Source organism: Cyprinodon tularosa, unplaced genomic scaffold (assembly GCF_016077235.1).
Source record: "Cyprinodon tularosa strain WSP-4 unplaced genomic scaffold, ASM1607723v1 ctg288, whole genome shotgun sequence".
NCBI lineage: Eukaryota > Metazoa > Chordata > Actinopteri > Cyprinodontiformes > Cyprinodontidae > Cyprinodon > Cyprinodon tularosa.
The window spans coordinates 693,440-714,186 of record NW_024038994.1 but is presented as its reverse complement, the minus strand read 5'-3'; the positions used below and the strand labels follow the sequence as shown (position 1 = coordinate 714,186).

General features: G+C 41.9%; 1 protein-coding gene across 1 annotated transcript in view; it reads left to right on the top strand.

The window, feature by feature from the left end:
• tmem132e (transmembrane protein 132E) overlaps positions 1-20,747 on the top strand; it is a 254,119-nt gene that overhangs the window by 195,680 nt on the left and 37,692 nt on the right. Inside the window, exon 7 of the mRNA XM_038290758.1 lies at positions 17,247-17,526. Coding sequence (XP_038146686.1) covers positions 17,247-17,526 — 280 coding nt within the window. The remainder of the gene's footprint in view (positions 1-17,246; positions 17,527-20,747) is intronic.

Below are 20,747 nucleotides of genomic sequence, written 5' to 3'. Positions count from 1 at the left end.
TTCCCCAAAAGGATTGCCAATTATTAATGTAGCCCACGTTGTTTTCAGGGCACCACCTAGACAACCAGCGATTGAATGACGACATGCGGCTAAACATGTCATCACTGGTCAGATCAGGGAGGGGACCAGAGAAAATTACGGAGTCCGACATTTTTTTGGCAAACTTACACACCGAAGCAACACTAATTTTAGTGACCTCCGATCGGCGTAACCGGGTGTCATTACCACCAGCGTGAATAACAATCTTACTGTATTTAACCTTATCCTTAGCCAGTAGTTTCAGGTAGGATTTGATGTCGCCCGTTCTGGCCCCCGGCAAACATTTGACTATGGTCCCTGGTGTCTCTAATGCCACGTTTCTGACTATGGAGCTGCCAATCACCAGAGTGGGCTTCTCAGTGGGTGTGTCACTGAGTGGGGAAAACCGGTTAGAAACGTGAACGGGTTGGTGGTGACCAGTGGGCAGAGATCCACGACTACGCTTTCTGCGTACAGTTACCCAATCGCCTGGCTGCTCAGGCACTTTTGGAGGACAGCTACGTGGGGGGCCTACTTCAACAGCCTGAAGCCTGGATTCTAACTCTGACACCCTCGCCTCCAAAGCTACAAAAATACTACACTTATTACACATCCCATTATCACTAAAGGAGGCAGAGGAATAACTGAACATCTGACACAGAGAGCAGGAGAGAGGAGAGGAAGAAGGAAGAGTTGGAAAAGAGTCAAGGGAGGGAGAGAGAGAAGCCATAGCAATGCTAAGCTAGCGCTAGCCTAGGCTAGCTACTTCTTGCTATCAGAAATAAAACCGTGTGAAACTGACAAGTGCTCAGTAGAAAAGTGCAGCAGAAGGTGCTATGTTTTAAAGTAGTCAGTTAGAGTTACTTAGATACAGAGATATCACAGAGAAAATAACTTAACTTCAGATGGAGATCCTCTGAACAGCTGCACACTCAGTTGCACACTCAGTTAATCCAAACAGGAAGTGAACAGGAAGTTAACTTCATGTTAAAAAGCCAGAAAGTTTCTGGGAGGATTTCCTGTGAACAGATGAGACCGAAATGTTTGTTTTTGCCAACATCAGCTCCATGTTCACAGATGAAAAACATATTGAGAGAAGAAGACTGTCGCCACCGTGAAACATGGAGGAGGGTCTGTTATGTTCTTGTGCTGCTTTCCTTCATCTGGCAAAGGGTGTCTTGAATTTCTGCAGGGTACAATTAAATCTCTAGAGTAGATTCTAGAGAGAAACGGGCTGCCCCTGTGCCACAAAATATGGCCACAGATCAGGTCATGAGTCTTGAAACAGTTTAATGACCCGACATACATCTAAAACCACAGAAGAATGGCCCTTTTAACCTGACTCTGCCAGATGGATATGCGGAGCAAACGGAAACCTTCCGTAGAAGTAATTTTGGGAAGGGGCGAAAATACTGGTTAGCTGATTGGCCTATGTTGGTGATAGACGGGCCAAATAAACCAATCAGATCAACGAAGCATATGACGTACTAACAGAGTGACGACGAAGAGGAGCCAATCGATAGATCAAACTCTTGCCGAAACCAGTCGGGAGAAGAGCAAAAACATCTTTTCCTCTGAGAAAAGCCTCCAGAGCAGTGTTTTGCTCTTCTTTCAGTGAAGAAATACTCTGTAATTCCGATAAAACTTGCTCGATAGCCACGTTAGCGCTAGTTTCATCGGCTGAAGCCGCCATGTTCTTTAGACTGAACTGTCGCGCTTCTCGTTGCGTCACACCTCAACCTGCCTCAAAGCCAACGCTGATTGGACGTTCGTTTGGTGAACGGCTCCAAATTTTCTTTAACGGAGAGTCTCCAGACTGATCTGCGAGTGAAACCTTGAAAGCTCGCGAGATCAGGATGGTCTCACGAGGCTATGGCCCTTTACAAAGCATCAAATATTAGGTTCCATTTCTGCACAAAATATGGACATGTGTGTTTTGACGTGTACAGAAGTCTATTAGACACACGGACACATTTAAGACAAAAACTGACACGTTTAAGGCCCAAATGGAATCTCAAAATAGCAGAAGCCGAGATGAAGAGGCATTCCCTAAAGGAATTATCCATGTCATTGCAGGAATATGAAGTATGCTGAATGTAAATTGACTTCAGCACTTTAAAGTTATCTTATTCTGTGGGATTGTCAAATACTTAAAATCCCAAAAAAATACTTTATACTTTGAAATTCTGATTACTCTGACAAAGGTAGGGGGTTTAAAGGGGTTAATCCTGGACATTTTTAGTCCAGGTTAAAGGACCCCCGGAAACTTAATGCTGGTGGCTGCACAGCAGGGAGCAGCTAAGAATATTCCAGACTCCAGAGAGAATTTGGAGGAGACACAATGGGTAAAAAATGCAATATATTGCAAGTTAGAGGGTGAAGATGTGGGCCTTCTTCCTGCAAAAAAAAAAAATCCTTCACATCGATGACTGGATGAGTTTTCTTTAAAATAAATCTGAGGCTCTGACTGAACTGAGTCAAAAACAGCATTTTTTTTTTTATGTAATATTTGATCTTTATCTAAATTAAAAAATATATATATAATGATATATATTATTTGACCAAAAACTGTCCATAAGGTTCTGTGTTCATTCTACCTATAATCCTTTAGAGAGGGACTATCTTAAGAGGGATTCTTTTTTTGCCATGTCAGGGTTCTGATGGCTACATAGTGGATGTAGAAGTCTGTAATAAGATCAGCCAGTCGATGTGTCTGTGAGTGATTATGAGTGCTGCTTAATTTGTGGCAGAGGCATGAGCCATGCATGCAAATTAAAAGACCTTGAGGGCAAAATATGCAGCCTGGTGACCAAAGGGACCTTGGCCTAAAGGTCCTCCACTACTTCTGTTTAGCTCTAACAGAAGTAGTGGAGGAAGTAGTTTGTAAAATTAGGCAACTGTCTTTCTCACTCCTGTCCCTTTGTAGCAGTTTTTTTTTTTTTTTTACGAGGGTGAGACATAAGGACAACACTCAGCCAATGGCAGTTTCTAGTCACCAACATGGATGTTTCTGATCATTAGGAGGAAACCAAAGTACCCCGAGATGCTAAATACATACACATGCAAAACTGATCACAAGGCTTCCCATTTATGTAATCAGTGTTATCAATATGCATAAAAGCAGAAGCTTAGTTATACTGATCCAGTATTTAAAGTAGTTGGCAAAGGAACTGCTCAAATAGTTCAATTCAATTCAGTTTATCTCTATAGCTCCAATTCACATCATGTCATCTCAGGTCACTTTCCAGTTCACCAGATCATCCAGTCAGATTGATTCAAAGTTTTCTATCTAAGGAAAACCAGCTGATTGCATCGACTCATTGACTCTTCAGCAATCCCTCACACTAAGCATGCTTGTAGCAACAGTGGAGAGGAAAAACTCCCTTTTTAACAGGAAGAAACCTCCAGCAGAACCAGGCTCAGTGTGAGCGGCCATCTGCTGAGGCCCACTGGGGTTTAAGGAGACAGAAGCAGACATAGAAAATAAAGCATAGATGCAAAAAGCAGCTGTAAAAGGCGGCCCCGTCCAGGAAACACACAGCCAGGCAGACAAGCTCCGAGCCAGCTCCCATGTCAGAGGATGAAGAGAGCACATCCAGTTAGTCACAGTCAGAGAAACAGGACTACACTGGAAAACAGGCCAAGCTCCAACATCTAGAAACAAAGGTGTTGATGGCAGCAGCACAGCTGATATTTCTCTCCAGGATGGAGTCACAGCGATACAGGAACAGACCAGATGAAGCTACTATGAGAAAAAGCAGAGAGAATAGTTGCTACTTCACCAAAAGTGATATAGTTCATTACTTTGTACTCACACTCACTTGATATATTAAGTTATGCTGGTCAAAACTGGAAATGAAAAGGGGCTCATGCAGAACAGTGTGGTTTGTTTTGTGAGGAAATGACGTATCTAGAAGGGCCAGCAGATGGTAGTTACAAGATCAGGGATGGAAAACTTTGATCGGGGTCACATTATTGGTTGATATGGTCTCAACATGGTGTGGGATGACATATTGCTGGTTCCTTCCTGTAACCGTCGGTTCAAGCACTGTGCCATTGTCACATCTGTTCATGTCCAAATTTACTGCTGGGACAATCTGTCATAAAAGTAACATTTGTCATTTCTACCCTTAATCCTCCACCTTTGCCCTATTCTAATGTTTTATATGTTCAAACTAGTGCTAAAGCTTTGCTTTATGTAGTTTTGTTTTTCTTAATGTAGTTGCGCTCTGCTTTATGTAGTTGCGATTTCCTTAATGTAGTTGCGCTTTGCTTTATGTAGTTGTGATTTCCTTAATGTAGTTGCACTTTGCTTTATGTAGTTGCGATTTCCTTAATGTAGTTGCGCTTTGCTTTATGTAGTTGTGATTTCCTTAATGTAGTTGCGCTTTGCTTTATGTAGTTGCGATTTCCTTAATGTAGTTGCACTTTGCTTTATGTAGTTGCGATTTCCTTAATGTAGTTGCGCTTTGCTTTATGTAGTTGCGATTTCCTTAATGTAGTAGCGCTTTGCTTTATGTGATTTTGTTTTTCTTAATGTAGTTTCGCTTTGCTTTATGTAATTGCGATTTCCCTAATGTAGTTGCGCTTTTAGATTTGTAGTTGCAGTTTGCACGTCAGGGCCACCGTAGAAACATGATAAAAGCAAGTACTAAAACAAACAAAACAGCTTAAACTAATAATACCTTAGTTTAACTTTCACAGTCAGAGGAAGCTCTAAAAAAAAAGGGTTTTATCTTTGACTTAAAAGAACTCAGGCTTTCAGCACTTTTCCAGTCTTCTGGGAGTTTGTTCTAGATCAGTGGAGCATAGATGTTGCTTCTCTATGTTTGGGTCTAGTTCTGGGTGAACAGAGTAGGCTGGAACTAGAAGACCTGAGTAAATAATTAAATAAATTAAATACAGTTATTAATTTATCAGTATGTAATAATTTCATATTTAAAGTTCTTTCAGAAGTTTGAATTCTGAATATGACCGGACTTTTCCTTCAAGGTAGCATGGGGTTAGAGGGGTGGTGGAATGTGGGAATGAATTATTCATTGATTCGGGCAAATGTATGTGGACATTTATTTTCAATATTATTCATTTTAGAAAACTCCCAAGTACCTGCATATTAACTGTGCTAAATAGGATTTTTGCAATAATGGGAAGTCATGCAAGAAGCACATTAGCCATGAAATGAGTTCTGGGCTGTTCACAAAACAAAGCTTAATCAGTCAGTCAAGAAATGCAAACATAAGCAGGAAATAATCTGCTCCCAGTTAAGTGACATGTCTTGCAAAGCTACAGCTCTTATTGCATTGCAACTTTAATCTATTTTTCCCCCACTCAATTTCCTGTGTAAAAACATCATGTTGTTCATCTTTAAATATAGTAACAGGTTGGTACCTGCTGCATCAGGCACCTTAAAAACAAAAGACGGTGTGTTACATGAAAGGACATGTCCAATATCCCTGACAGGATATCACGGAAAACATGGAGATTCCTGTGGGAAGGCCATTCCACTCGGCATCAACCGCTTCACAGTCGCTATGTGGCATCATCAAAAGTGACAGGCTGCTTTTCTGTGGAGTTTCTTTATGTGGCAGAGAAATCCACAGAAAAGTAAAGGCTACATGATGGTAGTAAAATCAAATAACATCATGCAGGAGTGAAATGCTTCACCTGTGGTGAGAGGAAATCCTCTGGCTTGGCTGTGTGGCAATCATAGCAGCCAAAAACTGGCTCACATGGGGTCCCCTGTTTACTGCTGTCATGAATGCAGTGAGAAAGTTGCATATGTATAAAACACAACCTCAAAGCACTTTAGAGATTTGTGCTGAAGTGAAACACAATAGAAAAATACAGAATTTGGCAGAATAAACCAGTTTGTCTCTTTAAGGAATGTTTTCTTAAAAAGTTTTAGATTTTTATTGTTTGACATATAGTGAAGTCATATTCATCAAGCAGATTATACATTCCGATAATCCAATTTAGTTCAGTTTATTTCTATAACGCCAATTCACATCATGTCATCTCAGGTCACTTTCCAGTTCACCAGATCATCCAGTCAGATTGATTCAAAGTTTTCTATCTAAGGAAAACCAGTTGATTGCATCGACTCATTGACTCTTCAGCAATCCCTCACACTAAGCATGCTTGTAGCGACAGTGGAGAGGAAAAACTCCCTTTTAACAGGAAGAAACCTCCAGCAGAACCAGGCTCAGTGTGAGCGGCCATCTGCTGAGGATGACTGGGGTTCAAGGAGCCAGAAGCAGACGTAGAAAAAGAAGTATAGACATGACAAAATGGTTTCCTATGCGTTTTCATAGGACCTTTTAATTCCATGAATCCAAGTATTTGGGTAAATAAAGTGCTTTGAGTTATGTAGTTTTACTGTTCTGAATTTATTGTAAAACCCATTGCTGGACAAATAAGCATATAACTTAGGTGAAACTGCAGTAGATGATATTAGGATGCTAACATGTTGCTACTGGATCAAATAGCTTGCAATGCACTTTGCCCTCTTCTAGGTGATGTATTTTACAAACCTTTTGCAGAGGAGTTTTCTACAGTAAATTGCATTAATACAGCAGGGAGGGTAATCTTTCTTTGGCTCAGTCCTCAGTGCATTTAGTCAGCTTTTTAGGTAGAAAAAGTACAACTTCTTTAAACTAACTATGCTATACTATACTGTCTGGCCCAGAACAAAAGGACCCAGTTTTCGAAGCAGAGAGACAATTAGGTTTAACAAAATGTTTATTAAAAATGGAACTGCAGAGAACAGTGTCTTAGGCAGGAACCTCTGCAGGGGGAGAACACAGGTTAGTGACCGCGTCTATCTGGCGAAGGATGATAATGAATGTGTCAGTCACTAACCTGGTCTTATAGTTCAGTCCGAGCCCAGAGGATGAGGGCCGTTCCAGCCGAAAGGCTGCCAATGAGATGTGGCATCCACTGCCCAGAGAGTCCCAGGCGCGGAAGTCCTGGAGGTCGGAGGACAGGCAAATCAGAGGATAATCCAGACAATCCAGCCAAAGCTGGTGTCAAGGAGGTTCATAGGAGTCAGAGCCAGGAGACCAGAGGTCCGAAAAGGTACCGAGGGGAAAATCCAGGACGACGTCGGGAATCAGTTCCAAGTTCCAGTAGAAGTCAGAGGACAGGTCAGGCAAATGGATCAGAACGGGGACAGGCAGGCTCAGTGGTTGAGAGGCAGAACAGGTCAGCATCAGGTAATCGGAAACAATCAGGTAAGTTAGACAACTCCCACCAGAGGCTAGAATAATAAAGCGCTGATGACCAGTTGAAGGCTAGTTAAATAGAGGCTGAAGCAGGTGAATCAGATCAATAGTAATGAGAACTGGGCGGAGATAGGCAGGTGAATGAAATTGGTAATCAGGCAGGTCATCAGTGCCAAGATCATGACACTATACTACACTCAACGATTGTGGCCAATGGAAAATTATGTTTATGTTTAAATGTGTAAAATGTACCTGTGGATGTTTGCATCCAGGTGCATTTGTTTTTTTCTGTAAAATGTGTTAATATCGAATACAATATTAATTAGCAAACAATAAAATATATCATCTTACTACAGATTACAGAACAGCTAATGTTAACGATTAATGCAGAGGATGCTATGATATGATTATGTATCTACACAGATAGTTTTTGAGACAATGAAAAATAGTTTTAAAACATTACACACTAACTCCCACAACATATTTATTCATTCTTTTGCATGATGTTTTAGAAGCACTCTTTTATATCCCCCCCGACCCATTTCTCTGACAGCTCTGTAAATGTTATTTGTATTCAGGTTGGGTAGAAATTGAATTAGTCCTTGTTAGTGTTCTGTGGCTGTGACGATGGTAGCTACCCATGTTTGCCTCAATTCTTTTTGTTATAAATATTTTCAGGGTATTGCTTTTGGCCGTTCCATGTGAACCTTTTAATATTTCAATCATTAACCCAAGACTGCATTCTTTAATGGAATTCTGACTTGAACAGACCTTCCTACTGGGCTTTTTTCCTCATTTCTACGCATTGTTGTTACTTGTACCATCTAAGAAGTCATATTAAAAATCTAAATCCTCGTCATTTAATCCACCCAAAAGAACATACGTATTAGCCTTAACCATATTAACCATATTAGCCTGTTTTGCATGTAATTTATTTTTTTAACACTGCCAAATCTGGTTTCCATCTTGGTCTTTTTTTTTAAATAGTTAAAGATGCGTATGACAAGCGTTACAATCTTATAGCTGTATTTGCACTTGAAAGCTTAATTTTGTGAAAGGAAGCATTGCTAGTTCCTACCTTAGGCAAGGCATCTAATTGGACCAAAACAAGCAACTACCCGTAAAATCCCAGATAACAGAAAGGAGGCAGGAAGACGTTGGAGCTCTGTGCACTTTAAATAACGAGCATGCGGTAATCAAGTGCAAAAATAAAGTATCTCAAATACCTCCTGTACATCCCTGAATGCTTCCTGGTTCTGCTGGTTTTGCCCAGGGGGCTCAGATAAGAAATGAAAAATGGCAAAGAGGTTTTTTTGAAGATTTTTCCAGTGCCAATCGGGGACTTGGCATCTTGGCATTTCAACATTTTCAGGATTAGTAGGGAGGATTGTCGCAATTTATATCAGTCATATGGTTCCTTAATCTCATATCTTTATACTTGTTAAGGCTTGCCCTATTTGATGATACACACAGCAAAAGTCCTATTATTGTGAACAAGTCAAGCTTAGTCATTAGCATGAGCTGAAAACCATGGAAAAGCAGCTTTTCCCCTACTTTATGGAGACACTCACATGGTGAGGAGTTTGGGAATCCCTGGGTCTCATTTTGGCTTGTTTGCCATGATGCATTTCTGTCTGCATCTGAAGGCCATGATGTTCAGGGGTTTATAGATGATTGCTAAGCAGCTAGGATGTGCTGAAGCACCTCTGTAGTTTAGGCCATGCCTCGCAACTGTTGAGGGGTTCAAGTACCTTTCTGTCAAATTCACACATGCTGGTACATAGAATAGAAGGAGGAGATGGATAAACAAACTTGGACATTCTTTGCTCTTCTCTGCCATTTAGCCAGTTTGAAGCTCCAGATTTACTGTGCCATATGCTTTTCTTAAAATAACAGTAGTTTGAGATATTTATTAAGGCCAGAAGAAGAAGATCCAGATAGAAGCAACTACAATTAGCTTCTACTGCACCTGGATGGATGGATGGATGGATGGATGGATGGATGGATGGATGGATGGATGGATGGATGGATGGATGGATGGATGGATGGATGGATGGATGGATGGATGGATGGATGGATGGATGGATGGATGATGGATGGATGGATGATGAGGGATGGTGATGGATGGATGGATGGATGGATGGATGGATGGATGGATGGATGGATGGATGATGAGGGATGGTGATGGATGGATGGATGGATGGTGATGGATGGATGGATGATGGATGGATGATGAGGGATGGTGATGGATGGATGGATGGATGGATGGATGGATGATGAGGGATGGTGATGGATGGATGGATGGTAATGGATGGATTGATGGATGGATGGATGGATGGATGATGAGGGATGGTGATGGATGGATGGATGATGAGGGATGGTGATGGATGGATGGATGGATGATGAGGGATGGTGATGGATGGATGGATGATGAGGGATGGTGATGGATGGATGGATGGTAATGGATGGATGGATGGATGGATGATGAGGGATGGTGATGGATGGATGGATGATGAGGGATGGTGATGGATGGATGGATGGATGGATGGATGATGAGGGATGGTGATGGATGGATGGATGGATGATGAGGGATGGTGATGGATGGATGGATGGTAATGGATGGATGGATGGATGGATGGATGGATGGATGGATGATGAGGGATGGTGGGGATGGAGGAGGGATGAGGTTGGGTTGATGGATGGAGGGTTTTGGATGATAGGAAAAAGGAATGGGGGATGTTTTGGATGAGAAGGGAAAGAATTTGGTTTTGGATGGAAGGGTTAGGGTTTATTTGTTTAAAATGGGACGGAAAAAATTGGAAAAAAGGGAAATTTTTTTTGTTTTGGTTTGGAATGGTTTTGGAAGGTTTTTTGTTTTTGGAAAAGGAAAAAATGGAAGGAAAATTGGATGACCGGACCAGGGACCGGAATGGATGGTTTTGGGATGGATTGGATGGAAAAGGATGGGGGATGGATGGATGGAAGGGGGAAAGGGGGTTTTGGGATTGTGAGGGTAGGGGGTTTAAGGGATGGTGATGGAGGGATGGATGGAGGGAAATTTTGGGAGGGATGGTGTTTTGGGGATGGTGGTTGGGTTTGGATGGAGGGATGAGGGAGGGTGATGGATGGATTGGAAGGAGTTTTGGAGGGAGGGAAATGGTTGTTTGGGGAGGGGAGGTATGGGAAGGGGGAGGGGATGGTTTGGGTGTTTAGGGGGAGGGGAGGGATTGGAAAAAACATGGGATGGAAAATGGAGGGATGGATGGATGATGGGGGGAGGGTGAGGGTGGATGGATGATGAGGGATGGTGAGGGGGAATGGTATGGAGGGATGAGGGATGGTGATGGATGGTTATGGATGAGGGGGAGGGTTTGGGGTGGGGAGGGAAATGGATGGAATGGATAAAATAAAGGAGGATGGATGGATGATGAGGGTGGTGAGGATGGAGGATGGATTGAGGGTTGGTGAGGGTTTTTGGGGGGTTTGGGGGATGGAGGGATGGGGGGTTAGGGAAATGATTGGTGGGGGATGGAGGGAGGGTGAGGGTTGGGGGAAGGATGGGTATAAAAATGGTAAAGGGAAAGGATGGTTGGGATGGAAAATGAGGGAGGGAGGGTTGGGGGGAGGGGGGAGGGTGTGGGGGATGGATGGGATGATGGGGGAAATGGTGAGGTTTGGATGGAGGGATGATAAAGGGTTTGGTAAAGGTGGGGAGGTTGGATTGGATGGTTTAGGAGGATGGATGGAGGGGGAGGGGAGAGGGGAATGGATGGTTTGGGGATGATGGGGATGGTGATGGATGGTTTGGATAAGGGAGGGATGGGGGAAGGGTTGGATGGAATGGTAGGGATGGGGGTATGAGGGATGTGATGGTTTATGGAGGGGAAGGGTTGGGAAGGATGGGGGTTGGAAAGGGGGATGGTGGGTTTTAAATGTGAGGAAAGGGGTTGATGGTTAAGGGATGGTTTGGGGGATGAGGGGAATGGTGATGGATGGGATGGGGGGAGGGTGATGGGGGGAAAAGGGTTTGATGGATAGGATGGATGGTATGTTTGAGGGATTGGGGTGAGGGATGGTATGGGGAGGGGAATGGTGGAATGAGGGGGTTTTATGGAGGATAGGGAATGGGGGATGGATGGCTGGATGGAGAGGGGGGAAAGGGAGGGAAAATGGGATATGGATGGACGGATAAAAAAGGATAAATGGATGGGGGGGGTTGAGGGGATGGAGGGGTGGAAGGATATGGTGGAGGGAAAAGGGATGATGGAGGGTTTGGGGTAAATGGAGGGAAATGGAGGGGGACAGGGGGGATGGATGGAGGGATGGAGGGAAGGAGGGGAAGGATGATGGATGGATGGATGGATGGATAAAGGGGGATGGTATGGAGGGATGGATGGTTTGGAGGGTTTATGGGGGATGGTGTTTTGGGGATGGATGGAGGATGGATGAAAGGATGATGGAGGGGATGGATGGATGGATGGATGATGGGGGATGGTGATGGAGGTTTGGATAAATGGGGAAATTGGTGATGGAGGGTTTGGGTTTGGAGGGATGATGAGGGAATGGTGATGGAGGGATGGAGGAAAAGGAGGGATTGAGGGGATGGAGGAGGGATGATGGGGGAGGGTGATGGATGGAGGGATGTTTGGGGGATGGTGATGGAGGGAAAGGGGATGATGGGGAGGGTGATGGAGGGAAAGGATGATGAGGGTTTTGGTGAGGGGAGGGAAAGGGGATGGAAATTTTTGGGGGATGGAGGGATGATGAGGGATGGTGATGGATGGATGGTTTGGTTTGGGGGATGGTGATGGAGGGAGGGAGGGGATGGATGGAGGGATGTTTGAGGGGGTGATGGAGGGAAATGGATGTTTGGAGGATGGTGAGGAGGGAAATGGATGGAAATTGGAAATGGAGATGGATGGTTGGATGGATGATGGGGGAAATGGTGAGGGAAATGGATGATGAGGGATGGTGAGGAGGGAAAGGAGGGAAATGATGAGTGGATGGTGAGGGATGGATGGACGATGGGAGGGGAAAATGGATGGAGGGAAAGGAGGAGGATATGGATGGAGAGGGTTGGGATGGAGGGAAAGGGAAGGTAAATGGACACGGTTTTTTTGGTTTTTTGTAAATGACACCTGGATTCCCTCCCAGAAGGTAAACATATTTAATTTTGAAAAAACACCTAGAGAAAAATTTGATGCCCAAAACAAAATCTAAAGCGCAGTTAAAAACCTCAAAATACCATTTTTGGGTTCATGGGGAAAAATGCTACTTTTTAATATATTCCTAAAAACCCCAATTTTTTGGGGGCCCCCAAACCTTTAAAAAATTTTGGGGTTTGAAAAAATTTTTTGGGTTCCCTACAGATATACCAAGGTTTCCCTTCCCTCTAAAAACAAAACTGTTTTTTTAACTTAAGTATTTTACTTTTAAGATTAGGAAAACCTTTTTTAAAATTTTTTAGAATTTTACACCCCTTTTAAAATTTTAATTAGCATTACAAAACATTGAAAAGTGTTTTGATGAACTGTGAAACTCTATGTAAGGACCTTCTGGGGTTTAAAGGGATTGGGGGAAAACTACGTCAAAAAGTTTTGGCCCAAAGGGTTTTGAAATTTCACTGTAAAGCGAAAGATAACAAACTTGGGAATTTTAAGGAAATTTTAAAAGGGCAAGGGGTAAACTGACAGGGTTTAGAAAAAATTAAAAAAAAGTTTTTTGTTTGCCCCTTTTAAAAACCCCCTTTTAAACCCCCATCTTTCATAGGATCGCCCTGTAATATTAAACAGTTACTGTCTTTTCACTCATCCCAATGTTCACTCCTATCTCTCTTTACTCATCCTGTCTTTTGGGCTTCCCCGTCCTCCAACTTTCCCTTTAAACCCTCAAAAAAATAGTCACTCTAAAATTTTCCTTTTCGGAGGTTTTAGCGGGGTTTCCCCCGGGCCCTTGCAGGGGGCCTTCGCTGCCGTGTAGAAAATTTTGCTCTTTGGGCCCTGTTTTATCCGGCCCAAGGGATGCTCTAAAAAAAGGAAAAAGGAAAGGGGTAATGGGTTTGAGCAACCCCAAATGTGCACGGGAAGCTGCAGATGTGTTTTTTTTTGTATCAAAAAGACTCAAACAAGCCGGGCCCAATTTTCTTCCAGAGGAAAAAAAAAATCCACCTTGTTTTCAGGTGCAGAGTCTGAAAGGTAAACCTTCAGTGACCTGAACCAAGTTGGTAAACTTTAGAATAACTCTTAGTCTATTATTTAGGAGTCTTCTTTCTTAGACTGCCTTTTCTTATCACCATTCCACCCTCTATACAGTTTATTTTAGAACTACACATTTCAATGTGATATTTATTTATTTTTCTCAAAATATTTAGGTAATAAAGTCTTGATCCTCCTTTTTTCCACTTATACAGTTTTCCAAAGTCAAACCTTAATCTTAATCTTATGTACTTTTAATTTTTAATCACAAAATTATATAATAAACACATGTATGTCCTAATGTGTTTTAGAGGTCTGACCCAAAATGCAGAGAACCACTCAGAGAGCAAGGCAAAGGTTTAACAAGTTTATTGAGGTAAGGGTAGAAGGGGGGTATGATCTGGGACTCGGGGAGCTGGTGAACAGGAACTAGGAAGTCTAGAGGGGATATCAAAACAGTTTGTTTAGGGACCGTGGGAATCTTGCATGCCGTAAGGAAAACGCTAGTGAGGGACTCACGTTTGAGGGGGTTCTACTCTCACTTTGCATCCAGTCTGTGTGGGTTGATCCAGAGAAGAGGGAACATGTTGAAGAGTGGACAGGTAGACATTTTTTGGACCATGAGGGACTTGAACGGCACATGTGGAGGCTTCTCCCCTTCTCAGTGTGAACTCAGTAAACAATCCTTCCAGGGGAAGAAGACCAAACTTCCAGGACGCAGGAGGACTTCCTGCCAAAGGCAAAGACAAAAACAAGGTTAGACTCAGAGAAACAAAGACTCAGGTTAGACTCAGTTAATCTTAGCATGGCTAGGCTACCCAAAACTGGCAAACACTCTGGCGTCGAGGTAGTGACAGTCCACTGCTTAAGTACTCCTCCAGATAATGATCCAAAGAGCCGCAGGTGTGCAGGGAGGATCAACAATGACAGGGTGCCACCTGGTGGTGGAGGGAGAGACAGACACAAAACAGACCACACAAACTGGATTCCTAGCAATGTAAGAAATGTTTTGGAGTCTTTTAACTATTTAATTTAGCTATAATTGCTATAACTGCAGTGTTACTTTGTACTTTAATATTAGGGTTACTGGGCGGCCCAGTAGCTTAAGTGCAACTGCTATTTATAATACCTTTGAACAAATTAACCTTTAACCTAATAGGTGATATAAGCGTGGCATAGTTAGGGGAGTGGTGGTCTAGTGCTTACGGCATAGAGCTTGGAATCCTGAGGTTCTGAGTTAAAGCCCCACTCCCACAGACTGCCACTCTGGGTCCCTGAGCAAGACCCTTAACCCCACACTGCTCCCCAAGGGGATGGGTTAAATGCAGAGAGTGAATTTCGTTGCTCTGTACTTGTGACAGTATAAATGACAATAAATACTGTCAAAAAAAGGAAAGCATCCTTTATTACACCATGTTAAAAGCTAAAAGTCTACAAAATAGTCAACATTTTTAACTTAGTTTAGAATATAAGGGAGGACCCAAAGCTGACTGACATCCTGTAAGGCAGGATTTTAACTCCAGGCACAACTAGAACAATGGACAATAATTAGTTCTGTTATCGGTTACATTTTCAGACTCTACTTTATGATGTAAATGTAACTTTTTTTTTCTACTTTAATGCTCTTCATCCTCTGACATGGGAGCTGGCTCGGAGCTCGTCTGCCTGGCTGTGTGTTTCCTGGACGGCGCCGCCTTTTACAGTTGCCTTTTGTATCTATGCTTCTTTTTCTATGTCTGCTTCTGTCTCCTTGAACCCCAGTGGGCCTCAGCAGATGGCCGCTCACACTGAGCCTGGTTCTGCTGGAGGTTTCTTCCTGTTCAAAGGGAGTTTTTCCTCTCCACTGTCGCTACAAGCATGCTTAGTGTGAGGGATTGCTGAAGAGTCAATGAGTCGATGCAATCAGCTGGTTTTCCTTAGATAGAAAACTTTGAATCAATCTAACTTGATGATCTGGTGAACTAGAAAGTGACCTGAGATGACATGATGTGAATTGGCGCTATAGAAATAAACTGAATTGAGGTGCTATATTATATCTAAGTCGTATATATAATAATCTTTAATATATTCCAATTCTCGTGGCTTCATGAAGGTTCTTTTTTATAGAGTCTGGTTGTTTGGAGGGAAAATCATTGAAAATATTGAAAAGATAGAGGATGTTTTTCTGTTGTAGGGATGTGTGCCTTTTTGGAAACTCTTATTCCTTAGCATCGGACATCTTGCTCGTATGAATTTATTGACAATTTCCTAAAGTAATAGATAAATTGATGAGGTGCAAAGAGGCAAATTATTAACATTGATTTAAAGTGTTCAGTTCAAACATCCATTGAAGTGTTAACAGTTGCTTTGTTTGTAAGGGAGCCTTTTGAAGCTGTGCTGTTTAACCTGGCAGATTGTGCAGCATGTTGAGGGATGTCGGCTAACTCATACATCTTGATGTTGAGCAGATTGTTCTTAGTGGGGGGGATGCACCTGGCATGCCTGACCTCACTGCCCCAGGCTCCTGTGATTAAAAACAGGCATCCATCCAGAATCCTGCTCTGAGGGGATTTCTCTTTTCTTTTTTTTATTATTTCTTTTTTCCTACCTTGGAGGACTTAGACTTCATCTCCAGTAAAGCAGACAGTGTGATTGATTTGTTCCAAAAGGTGCCAGGATTCTTGAAGGTATTATGATGTCAGATTATACAGTAATTGGATTCCCTTAGGGAAAAAAGGCCTATCTTATGAAATAGACACATTGTTAGGAATGAGTTTGCACTGCAGGGCATTTCTGGTTTTGAACCAAATAATACAGGAATTAGGATTTTCTATTTATCAGCTCTTTTTTTACTAAATGCAGTTTTAAAGATGGATAATTTCTGAAACACAGATACCTTCAAAATCTTTGCACTCTAATGGGATTCCAAAAACTTGTTTCTAAGTTTGAAGACGTTTCTCTTCCCATCCAGGAAGCTTTTTCAATTAAAAATGTCAGAAATAGCATTAGGGGTGTGAATTGGCACTGCCCTCACGATTCGGTTCGATTACGATTCACCGGGTAACGATTCGATTCTACGATGCATTGCGATGCACCAAAATCCCATTGATTTCGTAAAATCCTAAATTTGCCCAGATATCCGCTTTCCAAGCTTTTGGTGCGTTTTTAATTAGGCCTACCCGTCTATCGCGGTCATCTCCCTCCGCCTCAGCCATCTTGATTGTTGTTGGTATGCCCCCGGAAGTAATTGAAACTTCACAACTTGTCCATTTGAGGCAAGAAAATAAACAGTGATATAATCAATTATGGCACGTTGCCGCATTGATGCTGAATCGTGCATGCCCCTTATTGCAATGCATCGCTGAATCGATTATTGTTGACACCCCTAAATACCATTGAGTTCAAGGCTTTATAGAGTGGACCCAAAAAGTCAACTATTCCCTCTAACGACTCCTCTTTCAGAGACATAGACAGGTGTCGTGTATTGCTAACAAAGAGCCCAATGACAGCCCATTCCAAAGGGGTGGACCCGTTCGTCCGTTTCAATTTGCATGTTTTCTAAACAAAAACAAGACTTTGTTGGGCTGCCGTATAAATCCTGGAACTCAACGCTATTCCTGACATTTTAAATTGAAAAAGCTTCCTGGATGAGAAGCGAAACGTCTTCAAACTTAGAAACAAAGTCCAGTGATTGTTTTTTTTTACTTTTTCGGTATGACTATGACCTGGATGACGGAGAATCTTCACCAGCAAACTCTTATGGGATTTCATCAGTTACCAGATTTCTATTTTGTATTAAAATCTTGTTGTGTTTCCCTTTTTTTTTCTGTCGTAGGAGCACCAGGGACAGCGATGCAGATGACGACGAGGACGACAGGCGAATGAATCGCGGCTGTGCCCTCCAGTACCAGCGAGCCATGGTCAAAGTGCTGACCCAGTTCCACACCACTTCCACAGAGGGCACAGATCAGGTGATCACCATGCTGGGACCAGACTGGCAGGTGGACATCACAGACCTCGTCCAGGACTCCCTGAAGGTGGTGGACCCAAAGGTCGCGGAGCTGGTGGACAGGACGATTCTGGTGGGCCTGGAGATGGGATCCACCGTGCTGAAGGTAAACTTCTTTATCCTTTAGATGCTGTTTAGAGGTTTACGCCTCAGCAGAACCAGGAAAACGCTAACTTCCCTCAGACTTAGACCAACTTATTATACTCCAAAAAAATTATTTTCCAAGTTTGAAGACTTGGACTTTTCGCTTCCCATCCAGGAAGATTTCTCAATTCAAAATGTCAGATTAAATTGAATTGCACATAGATTAGAAGGGGGAGATGGATAAACCAACTTGGACATTATTTGCTCTAATCTGCCGTTTAGCCAGATTGAAGCTCCAGATTTACTGTGTCATCTGCTTTTCTCAAAATAACAGTAGTCTGAGATATTTATCAAGGCCAGAAGAAGAAGATCCACATACAAGCAACTAACATTAGCTTCCACTGCGCCTGGTTGTACTGGTTGTACTTTTTTTTGAGTGAATGGATGGATGGAAGGCTGGATGGATGGATGGATGGATGGATGGATGGATGGATGGAGGGATGGATGGATGGATGGATGGATGGATGGATGGATGGATGGATGGATGGATGGATGGATGGATGGATGGATGGATGGATGGATGGATGGACTTTGTGAACAGTCTAGAATCGCTGCTTCTCCTTGTCGATAGGGTCCAGTTCGTAGTGGTTTATGTATTTTTGTAAATGACACCTGGACTCTAGCCCCGTGAGACCATCCTGATCTCGCGAGCTTTCAAGGTTTCACTCGCAGATCAGTCTGGAGACTCTCCGTTAAAGAAAATTTGGAGCCGTTCACCAAACGAACGTCCAGTCAGCGTTGGCTTTGAGGCGGGTTGAGGTGTGACGCAACGAGAAGCGCGACAGTTCAGGCTAAAGAACATGGCGGCTTCAGCCGATGAAACTAGCGTTAGCGTGGCTATCGAGCAAGTTTTATCGGAATTACAGAGTATTTCTTCACTGAAAGAAGAGCAAAACACTGCTCTGGAGGCTTTTCTCAGAGGAAAAGATGTTTTTGCTCTTCTCCCGACTGGTTTCAGCAAGAGTTTGATCTATCAATTGGCTCCTCTTCGTCGTCGCTCTGTTAGTACGTCATATGCTTCATTGATCTGATTGGTTTATTTGGCCCGTCTATCACCAACATAGGCCAATCAGCTAACCAGTATTTTCGCCCCTTCCCAAAATTACTTCAACGGAAGGTTTCCAGATGGATATGCGGAGCAAATCCATCTGGAAACGGATATATATATCTTCAAACTTAGAAAATAAAATCCAGTGGTTTGTTTCTTTAATTTTGACTTTTTGGAATGACTATGACCTGAATGACTGTTAATCTCCACCTAACTTATAGTACTTTAACATCTTATCTGTACTATAAAAAGCCTTTCCCCCCTTAAAGCTCTCATTTTTTAGCTTTTTCTGTCAAATTTCCTTGTTTTAGATAAAAAAAAAAGGTGTAATCTGAGCTTTATTTTTGCAGTATTGTTGTAATTCCTCTATATCAGAGGGTTTTCTTTTAATAATGTCATATTTAAGGTCAACCCAAAGGCGGCACACAATATTTTTAAAAAGTAGAGGAAGAGGAACATGCCAGTAAAGGAAAATCAATAAATTTAGCGTTTAATCTCATTGAAATCCCCCTTTAAATTAGAAAAGTTAAACCAGTTCGTGTCACAATGCCAGAGCTGAGCATCTTTTGTCTTTGAAGTGCAGCTTGTTAAAAGCATTTCATCATTTCATCTTGCAGCATGAAAGAAAAGACCGCTTTAACGTTTAACATAAAATAAAATTTCTCCTTTAAGTTTCTGGATGCCGTTATTACAGGGTAGAAAAATGCTGCTTTATTTAGTTGTTTTTGGTCATTGTCTGGATATAAAAACTCCCACGTTTCTGTGATATTTCTGCACAAGGTGCCGTAACAATAGATCAAACGGAACAACATTAGCAAGCTTTCTTTTACACAAAGCGAGGGCACCTTAAATGTTTGTGATAATCCCTTATTATTGAGAGAAACTTGTACAAAAACTCCATCAGCTACAGAAGACGGGCGATAAGCTGTGATGGATGGTTGCAACACATACTTTGGGAGGTAATTATAGTATTCATCTTTGTTTTCTCTGCTTTCCTTAGAACCACTGTTTGATTGCTTGTATTCTTGTCTGGTGTTGTCCTCCCTTATCTTTGCAACTAATTTGGTGACTTCAGTGTTAAATCTGAAGCCAGGGATGATAGCATCCACAAAATATGACCTTTTAATAATATTACATTTCTTCTTCACATCTCATGTGTTCATATTGGGAATCATAAACCTATCCTCTGTAAGTATGCCCCGCTGCTCGTTTGCATGTTGATGCTTCAGCAAAGCCAAGTCCAGAGGTCCCTATGAAGGAAGTTATTATGCCGGGCTGTGATTTACAGATGCTTCAGCGGTCATTTATGGGGACAGAGAGAGGTAACGGTTGAAAGTTTTTGATCGCCATGAAAGATCACAGTTTTTGCCTGTCAAGGTGGAGAATTGTTGCCTGATGGGTGCATTCAATCAAAGCGAAATAGGTTGAAAAGATGCGCCACTAATCCATCACTGTAAATGAGCAATGGATTGTTTATACTATGTTAAAGGGTATATAAATAATTGCACATCAGCTTAACAGCAGATGGTAAAACCTGCCATGCAGACTCAATTTTGACCAAATAAATTGCCTTAATTTAGAAGGCAATTTAGAAGGCAATTTAGAAGTAATTGAAGAAGTATTTTTTCTTCAATTGAGGAGGTAAGTGAGACAACTTATATATAAAATAAGAAAAAAACATTGTATCGTCTTATTTCAGGTGCATGTTATCTAAATTTCTTATTTTAGGAGGAAATATAATCATTCCATTGGCAAAACAATTTATTTACCAACTTAAATTAAAGGTAAATACATTTAATTTAAGACATTTTTACTTATTTCTAGATTGTTTTTGCAGTCTTCAGAGTCTGATACTACAGCACACTGGAAAAATATCAAAATCTAGATAAGTAATTTTTTCTTAAAATAAGTGCATTTGTTCTTGGATCGAGGAAGAAAAAGAGACATTTTGCCAATGGAACGAGACAGTTTACATTTGAAATAGGAAAACACAATTGCATTGTCTTATTTCAAGTGCATATTATCCAATTATCTTATTTTAAGAGTAAAAATACTCATTCCATTGGCAAACTGTCTCATTTGCCTACTCAAAATAAGGTTAAATAAACTTAATTTAAGACATTTTTACTCATTTC